The 13,463-nt window shown below is 38.5% G+C and overlaps 1 protein-coding gene across 1 annotated transcript; it reads left to right on the top strand.

Moving 5' to 3' along the window:
• Nucleotides 1-684: 684 nt before the first annotated feature.
• LOC306827183 (uncharacterized protein) lies at nt 685-2,668 on the top strand (the record flags this gene model as incomplete). The annotated part of the gene is made up of 4 exons (XM_079348852.1): nt 685-1,216; nt 1,343-1,408; nt 1,855-2,001; nt 2,360-2,668. Exons 1-4 carry the CDS (start codon nt 755-757, stop codon nt 2,666-2,668), a joined length of 984 nt encoding a protein of 327 aa, XP_079204978.1. The 5' UTR covers nt 685-754.
• Between the last annotated feature and the right edge of the window lie 10,795 nt (nt 2,669-13,463).

Raw genomic sequence — 13,463 nt, 5'->3', positions numbered from 1 at the left:
AATCTTGTTGCAGTATGAAGTAAAGCTTACTACAAAAGAGCCAAAGTATTGAGTAGATTGTGCTAAGAAAATGTATGGCAACAAAGTGACAATCAAATGTATTTAATAGATTTAAAGCAATGTGATACTTAATGAATCATAATTTCCATCAATTATTCCAGATAAAAATAATTAGGAAAGGCTGTATAAATGTGTTGAATTTATTGTTTATATTAAGTGATTCCTAATTTTTTTTTTTTAGATTATCCATAAAAAGAACTTAGTTTTGATTCAATAATTAGTAAATTCAAATACATTTATACCAAATATTAAGTACATATTAATATGTTTTCTCTGTATTTTCAGTAGATTTTAATTAATTTCCACCAAATATGTAATTAAAAAAAAGTAAAATTAAAATTTTTGGAGAAATTATGTTTGATTTACTTAAAACTTTTTTGCCATATAACTCATCTTTTGACATCAAATTACTAAATACAATACATTTAAGCACATTTTTAAAATAACATGTACTCATTTTTTTGTTTTCAATTTGGTTAAATAATTATGTGGTTTTTAGTTAAAGTTGAAGAACTTTAAATCTAATTAATAAATTTGCGTGTCACTTTGTTGCCTTAATTTTTTTTAAGTATCTAATAGTCAGAGTTTTTACAGTGTAGATAATTAAAATGAATTTATAAATGATTACTACTTTTATGTTGAAAGCGAACGTTTTCTCAAGTTTTTTAACAAAATTTCTTTTTTCTTTATTCTCATGCAGATGAAGATAAACGCTGTCTGCGGCCAACGCCATGATCCCAATTTTAACCCCCCACCCCTGCACATTGTTTTTATTTCAGAAAAACAAATAACGAAAACCCTTTCATGGGTATTTGAGGGAGGGGTTGTTTTCCCCTCAGTAAATAAAAAAAACAGGGCAGTCATCATTAGTGACGGGGAGACTGTTAAAAAAGTCACAATATTTGAATCATGCACCCTGAAATTTTTAATTGGTTCGGGCTACGTCCTCCGGGGATATTCCCTTCATGGGACAGCCCCACCATATGGGATAAACCTCACAGCGGCGACACAAGTTTTCAGGAGTGTTCCTGTTGAGGTGGGAGTTGACCTCAGGGAGCAGGGGCAGCTCCTATTGAACCCGCTCAGCCCAGAAAAGGCTTGGGCAGAGGCCAGGGGGATGCCGGGGCTGTTCACCCTGAAGGGGATGTTGGTGGAGGTCAGTATAACATACATACACACACACACACACACACACACACACACACACATACACACACAGAGGATTTTTTTTAATACTTGCATGTTAAATGTTTAATACCAACAAAATATTTCTTCCATACAGGTGTCCACCATTCGAGGGAACGTGGGCAGGGACAAGGTCCCCATCAGAGAAATTGTCCTGGAACAAGTAAGTTAGATATATTATATTAAGTAACTGCTCTGAATCTGTCTCCAATTGACCCTGTGTCTCTCTGTCACTCTCAGCCTCCCATTATTTATTGTTAGCAGCACGGACAGCTTCAGAATTGAAGTGAAATAGAGAGAATAAAAGCACCTGTAATGTACTGATGGAAGTCATAGTCATCATTTCAGAGGTTGAGAGAACATGTGCAAAGATTTGAGTAAAAGGGAAATTAGGGAGGAGAATGCAGACAGCTATATATAGCAGCACTTTTGATAAAAATGCTTTAATTATTTTGCAATATGAATATGAATGTTTAGCCTGTTTAGGTGACTCATTTATCCTATCATTGTGGAATGATTTACATCTAAAATGGGTTGTCATTACTTAAAATGTATGCATACTGGATCAAAGCCCCATAAAACACAATACTGTTGTTCTATTTATTTAAGGACAATCACAGGGTTGGCATCAGTCTGTGGAGGGAGGCAGCCCTATGCCCTGTGGCAGTTGGAGCCTGGGTGGAGGTCACCCACCTCAGATCACGAGAATCTGGGTTTGGGACTAAATCCCACTCGACCCAATACACGGCCATAGTGGTAGGTTTTTATTAAATCTCTGATCTAGTTCTTGATTTTATGAGGAGGAAATGGAGTTAACAGACACTCCACTCCTCTGATTTTTGCTGATGTCTCATTTCACCTGCGTGTTTGCTGACTTTAGTCAGATTTGAGGGAAACTTTTCAAAAGTGCAGATTCAAAAAATAAACAACTATTTTAGGTTTGTGTACAATTAAAAACATTGGAGATAGCGGTCATTTAAAAAAAAACAACTAAAGTTTTGATTAATAGCTTGCCATGAGACACAAATTAGCTGTTTTCCAGAGGATTTGGGAATTCCACCAATGACTGTCTTGAAAAAGGCAGTTTTAACTTGTGTTTATTTCTTGCCACCAGGAGGCCAGCACCAGCCAGGAGGCCAACTGCCTGGGGGCTGATGATGTGCCAGGGAAGCCGGGGTGGCTCCATCTTCTCTTGGAGAGTGGGGAAATGCCCCTTATTTCAGAGGAGAAGTGGGGGGTTTTATGGCCACAAATGACATTCCTCCCATTTCCAGTAGTTATTTTAGTTAAAGGGGGGGAGGTGGTAGAAGTGGCTCCGGCAGGGAAAGAAATAGGAGAAGAGGGGAAGAAGGAGGGCGAGGACAAGGGGAAGCAGGGGCAGGTGGAGGGAGAGGATGGAGAGATGAAGGAGGGGGAAGAATGATATAATGTATATATGTTTTAAATGTTTTTTATTCAATGTGTTTAACTTATGTTGAAAGTTATTGGTAATGTTCAGGCTAATGGCTCAGTTGGTAGAGTCGTTGCCCCTCAATCAGAAGGTTGAGGGTTCAATCCCCAGCTCCTGCGAGCAAAATGTCCGACGTGTCTTGTTCTTATACAGATACCTTCACTTTCATCTACTTCTTGTTCTGCTTTTACTATTCCTACTTTTACTACATTTTCCTCTATCACTATTTCTTGTTCTTGTACAGACACTTTTACTTGTACTAATTTTACTACTGTCTTTTCTGCTATTTCCTCTTCTTCTACCTCTTGTTCTTCTGCTTTTACTTCTTTCTCTGCTTCCACTTCTTCTTTCACTACATTTTCTGATTCTATCACTTTTTCTTGTTCTTGTACAGACACTTTTACTTTCTTCTACTTCTTGTTCTACTTTTACTATTCCTACTTTTACTACATTTTCTTCTATCACTATTTCTTGTTTTTATACAGACACTTTTACTTCTTGTACTAATATTTTACTACTGTTTTTTTCTGCTATTTCCTCTTCTTCTACCTCTTGTTCTTCTGCTTTTACTTCTTTTTCTGCTTCCACTTCTTTTACTACATTTTCTCTATCACTATTTCTTGTTCTTGTACAGATACTTTCACTTTATTCTCCTTCTTTTTCTACTTTTACTACTGTGTGTTTTCTGCTATTTCCTCTTCTTCTACTTCTTGTTCTTCTGCTTTTACTTATTTTTTCTGCTTCCACTTCTTTTACTACATTTTCTTCTATCACTATTTCTTGTTCTTGTACAGATACTTTCACTTTCTTCTACTTCTTGTTCTACTTTTACTACTGTGTTTTTCTGCTATTTCCTCTTCTTCTTGTTCTTCTGCTTTTACTTATTTTTTCTGCTTCCACTTCTTTTACTACATTTTATTCTATCACTATTTCTTGTTCTTGTACAGATACTTTCACTTTCTTCTACTTCCTTTTCTCCTTTTACTACTGTTTTTCTTTTTCCACTTTTCTTCTGCTATTTCCTCTTCTTCTACTTGTTCCACTTTTTCTTCATCTTCTGCTAATTTTCCTCTCATTCAGCAGTGTTTCCGCAACATTTCAGTAGGAAGCATTCACACGCATCTTCCGCAGGGAAATGCAAATTGTCTAGTTAGGGTGGTTGCCTGAAAGGCAAACCACACTACTACTATTGTAAATATTCGTATTATTATTATAATATCCTAAAATTTTCGCGCACTATTCCTCCCACAGCGTTTGCACCACACGCACAAAAAAGGTATCAAAACGAGCGGCTCGGTCATGAGATGGGTGCTATTACTTTGTGGAAACTTCGGTCACATGGTGTGGACACAAATCGAGTTTTAACGACAAAAAATTGACCCATTGAAAATGAATGGCAAAAATTCAAATCCTAGAGTGTAACTGCCAAAAAGTTCAGTTTTGGAAACATATTTGTAAATCACCATCCTGAAGTCATTGTTGCTCACATATATAAACAAAATACATCAAAATAAAGCTCTGAGTGTCCTCTCACTCATAAAGCACAAGTAAAAACATAAAATGTTCCAGTCTCCCAGGGGAAGAATTTGTTTGACAGTCACGCACCACATACACATACATTGGCCTCTCACTCTAGCTGGTGTCCAGAATTTCAGTTTTCACTCATGTTTTAAAATTGCCACTGTGGTCCCAGTCTGAATGCTAGATGAAAATATATCAAAATGTGTGCCTATTTGTGCTTTCGCTCACAGTCCAAACGGATTGGTGATACCATGTTTAGTTTTTAAGATATTTGAGGTTTTGCGAGCAGTGGTAAACCCATTCAAATACATTAATGGAATGGCAGTTTGGCAGATCAAAGGCAAAACTCAATGTCAATCAATCAGTCAGCAGCAGAGATAACAGCAGCAGCGATAACATCATAATTTCAGTGTCAAGGACTTCTGACATACTTACAAAATCTCCCAAACAAATTGCTCTCCTGATCACAATATTCATCCCACATACATAAATTTACCCTCAAAACGGAGGAAAACATTTCTTCTCTCTCACGTTACCTTTAACATGACTAAAGGACCATCGGTTTTGACACTGTGAGCTTCAAAGCGGCAGGTGGTCCAAATAACTCTCCATCTGGTGTAATGTTAATCTACACGAGATCTTTAATGTCCAACGCTCTTTGGACTAAGTATTTACATCGCTGTGGTTTCCACATTTCTTGGATCCCAGACATAAAAATCACATCGACACGTTTAGCTACATGTCCTTTTTCTTATAAAATAATTATTCAGCCACCAACTCTTCATTTTACCCCTTAAAATTAACACTTTTTAGGGACCCATTTCCCCCTTTCTTTCACTGTTTATATCGCAGCTATTGGCTAGTTATTTGTCTCAGCAACTGACTATGTCACTTAGCAACAGTGTTCGGCCAATCACAGACACCATTTGCCCTGACACAGTCTTTAAGGCATCTCTCTCAATACAGACATTTATCACAAGGAGGAAAGGAGCAAAGGTAAAGGGTCAATTTTATAAATGTAGCATAGCCCTTAGCATTGAAATGTTAGCCTACTGTACCAAGTGTATATTCTTTTATATTATAAAAATATAAGGTAGCAATAAACAATAATATAGCATTACACATACTGAAATGATTACATTATCGAGAAAAAAGATGTACATTGAACTTATAGTTTTCTGTCAATGATTTAATAATTATCAGGATTTTAATCCTTTAAATACTTGCCACTCTTGAGTTGAGCTTTCATAATCTTTATTCTTCAATATCAATTGCCATTTTTTTTTTATTGATCATATCTCATATAACAGTGAGCATTTTATCGAGAAAAGCTTTCATAAGCTAATTAGCTCTCATAAGCTAATAAGCTAAATGCCAAGGTCATTACATTGATTACTTGTTGAGCTTGTGTTATTAAAGAGCATATTGCAGGTTAAAGACAAAACGTAACTAATCATAGGAAAGTACGTTAACAATACTGTTTTTAAAGAAATTCTGAAATTAATAACCCACAGGGTCTCCTGGAGACGTTTTAGTACGTGTTCGCACGTCTTTGCTTTTTACTTCCGCATTCGGCTGTGACGTAACGTAAGGGAGTCCCGCTGAATCCCCGTCTGTTTAACATAGAAAAGCATGGATCCGAGTGTCACTCCCGTCAATAAATAGGAAGAAAATATGTATTCCTTTACATATAATGGTGTGCTGGCTTATTATTGTGAACCTGTTAGACGTGCTAGAGAGCAGAAACAGGCAGGATTAGAGGAATAACGGCCTCAGGAGAGAAGTGAAGTTGTGGTGTGAGGAGAGACCCGGAGCAGGCGTCCTGCTGAGTGACAGGTGTCAGCTCGCCATATATGGGCGAGTGCTGTGTTCACATCAGCATATATAAAGTTTGTAATCACATTCAATCAATTAAAAAATAATTTGTAGAAGGTGCAAGTGCCGATCATTCCCCTTTACATTGTATGGGAGCTGCTCGTAAAAACGGCAAATCTGTACAACGTATTACGGTGCCGCGCTGTGCGCGCGCGAGAGAGAGACAGACAGACAGACAGACAGACGGACATAGAACCCGATTACACGGCCTGTGCAAATGCAGCACCATGTCTTTATTGTTTATTCCTCATGCAGCCCAGTGCTCACGTTGTTATAGAAAATAAAGTGTATGATGCAGGATTCTCATGACGTGAGTTCACAGCGCACGTAATCCACACAAACATGCACAACAGCGCACACACTCCACAGTTTAATGCGTGCACATATATTAGGCTACTAAAAAAAGTTAAAAGTTTTAATGGGATAGAGGACCGACGTAAAGCTTGTGTTTCTGTTTGTTTCCAAACCGCGCGTTCCGTCTTTCCCCACTGCGCACACACAAACACACACACACACACACTCCACAATTTAATGCGTGCAACAGAGTTGGGTTTATAATAAATCGTATGACTACATATATTAATACAGACTGTCCGGTGTCTATTACGCGCAAACTAGAGAATATAACAGAGGATTCCAGCAGATCAAATCATTAAACGCTTTCTGTCTGCGTATATAATATTTGATGTTAAACACCCAGAGATTTAAATCATTAATAAGGAAACGCTTTTGTGTCTGATGCCGAAATATTCAACGTGTCTGTTCGATCGTTTCTGAGGTTGTGGGAATAATTCACCAAAAAACACTATGAATAATCAAGCCACTAACACTGTGCACCCGAATGTGCGCCGCGCAAATTACAAACTATTGCAGGGAGGCATCCTGTCTATTCTCACTCACTACCACGTATCATTACACCTCTTTAATCATGTTTTAGCCTGTTTTTTGTGCTTTAATTCTTTTGTGCTGCTTTCTAAATGTTTGTTTGTAAAGTGTTTTATGCTCTCGGTGCAAGACAAGTTCCCCCAGGGGCAAAAAAGGCTTCATTCATTCATTCATACACGTACGCATGAAGCCGATCAAAGCAGAGTCAGAGAACGGGACTCCCTTACGTTACGTCATATGACGCGTTGTTGAAAAAAAAGCGCGTTCTAAACGGCTATGCTAAAACAGCCACTTTCTCCTCTAAATTAGAGCACTTATGTGTTGTAGAACATATTAAAAAAAGAACCTACTTATTTTACCGCCATTAACAGACTATATAAAATATTAATTAACATTTTTTTTTAACCTGCAATATGCTCTTTAAGCTCAGTAGGCTACTTTTGAGATTGTGTGTGCGTGCGTTTGCTGTGTCAGTGTGTGTGCGTGCATGTGGGACAGGAAGAATGGTGCCATCTAACAGCTAAGACAGAACTCTGTCCCACTGAAACAATGATGTCATCACTCTAACTCTGAACACCTGCTGCTCACTTGACATTCAGCTTTGACCTGCCAGAATATTCCATGAATGTATTTGAATGGGTTTACCACTGTTCGACAAACCTGAAATATCTTGAAAACTAAAAATGTTATCACCAATCCGTTTTGAGTGTGAGCGACAGCACAAATAGGCGCACGTTTTGATATATTTTATTTGTATTTAACATTCAGACTGGGACCACAGTTGCAATTTTAAAACATGAGTGAAAACTGTGAAATTCTGGAGGTCAGTTAGAGTGAGAGCCCAATGTGTGTGTATGTGGTGCGTGACTGTCAAACAAACAATTTGTCATTGCTGTCAAACAAAACAGCTACGCTAAAAACAGCCACTTTCTCCTCTAAATTAGAGCACTTATGTGTTGAAGAACATACAGAAAATTGATGTACTTAATCTTAAACCTGCAATATGCTCTTTAAATAAAAAATGATTTATCAACAGAAATCAATACACAATTTGTTTATTAAAAAAATCACTGCAAATTGTTTCACCTTGCATCTCAATTTCCTAGTTACTCATCTGATCTGACCATTATTTATCTCATTATTTAGTGATAACAAAATGCCACGCAAAGGAAAGCGATCACAAGCTGCGAAGCAACGTTGGACAAAGTTTGTCCCTTCAGACCCACGGTTTCTGGACCCACAAGTGCACTGCAGCACTGGTGCCAATGAGGTATGTGACATGGAGGTAAGTAGTCCACCTGTGGACGCATCTCCATGCATAGCTCTGCAGGAACTGCAGTGTAAGGTTCAACTGTTCAGTAGCACTATGCAGGTCATACACCATTTGGAAGAGGATGTTACACAGGTACACGGCACATCACCCTCTGTGATATCTGTCCAGGCATCTCATTCTCAAGACTATGACAAATATGACCCTACTTTAAGGAATAAGCAGTGTTCATGCATGGCTCTGACATTCCTGACATACCATCAAGAAGGTCATGACTTGAAAGAGGCTGATCTGGATAACATACTAGATGAGGGACACATTCTCTATAGCCAAACCATTCAACGTCTTCATGATGAAAAGAGGTTTTATGACTACTATTTGAACATCCAAGAAATACCTGTCATCGTGCAAACTGCGAACCACCAGTACAAAGTGCGTAAAACCGGTGAGAATTCTGGTTACATTACATCTGGTTACATCTGATGAAGATTTCAGAAAGAAACAGAAGCAGGCAATAACAAACAGGTACGCGACTGATGAAGATTTCAGAAAGAAACAGAAGCAGGCAATAACAAACAGGTTTGCGACTGATCCACATTTTCGGATGCTGCATAAACTGCGTTGTTCATTGAAAATTAGACGAAAATACAAAGGTGTAGAAAAAGTCTGTCTTGAAAAGCGATTCGATGAAATGAATCGTAAAAATACTGTACTCAGGGAAGCTATAGCCACTTTCCAAGAGGACATAAAGGCTGGGCCAACTTTTGTATGCACAATGTGTCATCACACATCACATGTGTCAGCATTAATTATTTGTCAATATTCAGATGCTGTCAACTTTGTCTTTGTCTTTTCTCTGTATAACAGCATACAGTATTTTCAATCAAAAAACACAAATCACCATTACCATACTTCTCAGTACAGTGTAAAACTACATAAATGAATTTCCATTCTGCCCTTAAACTGAATTACTTTTCCTTTAGTTCAAATATATCTGAAGTAAATCATTCAGAATAAACATCTAGTTTCCTGTTTCCTTGTTAAGCCTAAATCACTCAACCTAATCTCACTGCTAGTGAGAAACACAAACTACATAAGCTCAAGACTGACAACTGTTAGTTTTTTTTATCAAGTTGTGTCATTCAACATATTTAGCTATGACAGTAACGTAATAATATAAACTTTTACATCTTACAAGAAAAAACATTTGATACTTAATGATATGTACTGGAGAAGATATTTAACCAGACTCTTATTTTGTAGTTACCCAAAACACGTTATAATCGGCAGCGCCATCTGGCCTGCACTGAACACAGAGTGTTAACAAATGACCTACTTCTTCACAAAAACATTCTTTAACATCCTTTCGATGTTGTTTTAGCTTGTCTTTAGTTTTAAACCACGTCCAAGGTTCACAAACCTGTATGAACAGGAGAAAAGATGAGAAAGACGATTGTGCTTCTGTTGAGTGCAATTTCGCTTAGCATAATGAGGAAGTGATGAGTCAGTATGTTGCTGCTCATCTTTGCTACTCTCTGCAAAACCATAAAAATCAACTTGGATTAAACTAGCCATATAACCTGTTTTATATACCATCCTGTATCCATGCCTGTCCTATGTTTTGAGCAGAATGTTTCCATTAATAGTGTCATGTTTTGGGTTGTTTGTCTCTTCCCACGTGTGTCTGTTTGTTTCCCTGTCTGTCACTCCCTCTGTGTCTACTAATTATTCATTCAGTGTCCACAGGTGTGGCTCATCTAATCACCAGGTTATTTAAGCTGGCTTCTGCCAGGAAGTCAGCGCCAGATTATTGTTCATCTCCAGTGGTTGGTAGCTCTTCATGTTTTCTTGTTGATTCAGTACTCTGTGATATATATACCCTGTGAATTCCCTGTCGTGTTTTTTGACCCTTCGTGTTCTCTCTCTCCTTCCAAGTTTGTTCCCAGTCCTGCCGTCCTCACCCCGTGTTCCTCGTCATCTGTTTTCGTCCCCATCTGGCTTGCACGCGTGTTTTTTGTACATCTAGAGTCACTTAGTTTATTGTTGCACATTTAGAGTCACGTTAATTGCTTGTACACATTTATTATTGTCACATTAGATTTATGCTTCACTTTAGTGTCACATATTACTTGTATCTATTGTCACTCCTGTTTTCTAATAAATTGTATTTTGTTTATTTTCAGTTCTCGGTCTTGTGCTTTTGGTTCCACATTATTCTTTACACAACAAATAGTACAAAATACTGTATTTAACCCTTTTATACTCAAGCTAGGACTACCCCCTCTAATACACAACATGGGTAAAAAATAACCTGCATTAATTAACTAACCCTAACCCTACCTCAAATCATTTTTATTTTTTCTTTCTTACTTTATGAAGAAATATAGGTTTTATATTGAAACATCAAGTTAACACAGACATTACATCTTCTTGATATAAGTGTGTGGGTGTTTTCAATGATCTTTACCCAGTAGCGTATCCTGTTTTTAAAATAAAAGTCCGATAAAAAAAGAGAAAGAAATAAAACTATTTAAAATTCAGAGGCTTGTGATTATTACACTTGTAGTAGAGGATCTGCCTATTTTAAAGAGGCACACCTTTACAGTGCCTACACACTTTATGTTCAAATTAGTGAGTTTCAGTTTACTTTATGGATATCTGACAAGAAAATATCTGCTAAAAGACAAAGGAAAATTGCTGTTGGATCAGACGACCTCTAGTTTAAATGCACCTCCATTCAAATCCTCATAAAGTTTGACTGTCGAATATTATTCATGATATAAATCAACAGGGAGGTTTAATCAGCTCTGAGACGTTGCCACACAGACTCACAGCTATTGCTTACCTTAAAAAATCCTAAAAGATTGAATTGCTTTACTCCCTTCTTGTCTGCCATCTCCAAAGCCTGTCAAAATTTAAAACCATCTCCCGCTGAAATTTGAGTCGGCGTCTGATACGCTGACGTAACTCAGTCACTCGCTTGACCTGACAGGGACATTTTCAAATTTTGAAGACCTGTTATGTAAATGTTACCAAGACTTTTGTAGAAATTATATCCGGGGCTATACTCAAAACATTTGGGGCTCGAGCCCCGATACAAATGACCTGGCAACGCCCCCGCCTACCGCCCTTTAAAATGGCGCATTATCCACAGTTCAGCATCCAGCTGAGACGACAGCACCCTCAAACAGCCACGACGACCTGGTCCGTGTTGAATCGCCCCTCAAATAAAACCAGCCAGGATATTCACATCGAAGGAGAGAAACAGAAAGTTTTTGCCAACAAACTTCTCTCACACTGACGACACCGTCAGTTCCACTAAAATGTTTTTGAACTCTCAGGCACACATCATGAACTCATTTTATTCATCTCTAGGTCTAACAGCTTCCTTTTTACACAGGAATTTCAACTGTAAAGTCAGAAGAAATCATATAGAAACTTCTGACGCATGCTGCAATGGGGTTTTTTCCACTCCGTGCTGGTGGTGCATTTAAGGAAATTACGTAAATGTTCAATATGATAAATGAACATCTGTAAATATGTAAATGCAGAAAATAATCTGGGTTACAAAACCATCGTGACATCCATTGCCACAGTCGTCAAACCTGCCTTGGTCTCCCAGGTGGAAATCATTCTGACAGACAGCAGAAGGTGACAGATTCTCCCTTCCACTGGCACATCAAGTTGATTTTTATTATTATTTGTATTGTTCAGCCAAATTGACAGATTACTATTGTTTTATAAGTAAAGCATCTTAACATTGTAACTGACCTGACTCAGCTGTCAATGTGGAACTGTGACGTCTAATGTATTCGACTGTCATGACAGAGAAGTTGAATTACAAGGCGTTGAATTAAAAACATTTACTATTCACATTATAAATATGTGAACTACTGCAAGTAAAATTACTATTATGTAAATGTGGCTGCAGCTCGCCCTTTCTTATAGCAAATACATCGAGTAAGTGTTGTCATGCTGGACTAGAAGTCATTGACGTGCTCGCCTCACACCGCGGTGTACTCTGCAACACGCTCTGGTTGTGTGCACACAGTGAGCACAGTTCAGAGTATGACTGAGACTGTGGGAAACTCTATTTCTGGGTGACTGCAGTGTCAGCTGTGTGAGTCACTAACACAGACCCTGAAGCTCTGCTGATTTTATTTTACATCGTCATCTGGGTTTGCACAACAGGTCAGAATGAGGAAGAGCCCCAGCTGTATTTTTCACGTTTGATTCAAGCTGAATCATGAATGACTCACAGCTGATTCATATTGATCATTACTGTGATATTGTATGATTAATACTGACTGTTCATTCTTACTTCTTCTGATGTTGTCAGCCCAGCAAGACTGAGTCATTTGTATGACGGCTTCACTCACTTGATGACTGTGCCACTTATTGTAGGGACAGAGTGAAAAATCTTGGTGTTCTGTTTGAACTCGTTCTCTTGACGTTCACATTAAAGAGGTGACAAGAGTATCATTTTTTCACCTAAGAAATATTGCTAAGATTAGATCAATCCTGTCCTTTAATGATGCTGAGACTCTTGTCCATGCATTTGTTTCATCACGGTTGGATTATTGTAATGTTCTTTTGTTGGGTCTGCGGATGGCGCAGAATGCTGCAGCTCACCTTCTGACTGGATCAAACAGGTATGAGCACAACTTGAATTTCCCTCGGGATCAATAAAGTATCTATCTATCTATCTATCTATCTATCGTTATGCTTACACCAGTGTGAAAAGTGAGTGACAGTGTTGTGGTAGTCTGTGGTGGAGTTATTGTCTGATAGGAGGGCGAGGATCGCAGTGTTGTCAGAGTACTTGAGGTAGGTGGTGGTGGGAGAGGGGCTGGTGCAATCGTTGGTGTACAGGGTGTAGAGGAAGGGGCTTAGCACACAGCCCTGGGGGGCTCCGGTGTTGGTGATGAGTGGGGGTGATGTGGATGTGCCTACCCGAACAGCTTGCCGTCTGTCGCTGAGGAAGTTGTGCAGGAGGTGGATCAGAATGGGTGGAGTGTTGAGTTTGTGAAGTTTCTGGATGAGCAGGTGCCTTTGAATGGTATTGAACGTGGAACTGAAGTCCACGAAGAGGATCCTTGCGAAGGTGCCTCGGGAATCTAGGTGCTGGAGGACAAGTTGTAGCAGGCAAGCAACAGCGTCTTCTGTGCCCCTTTTTTCCCTGTAGGCGAATTGGAGAGGGTCCAGATGAGGTTTCAC

Source organism: Symphodus melops, assembly GCF_947650265.1.
Source record: "Symphodus melops genome assembly, chromosome: 7".
Classification (NCBI taxonomy): domain Eukaryota; kingdom Metazoa; phylum Chordata; class Actinopteri; order Labriformes; family Labridae; genus Symphodus; species Symphodus melops.
The sequence above is the reverse complement of the archived record's forward strand: the minus strand, read 5'-3'. Positions and strand labels throughout refer to the sequence as shown.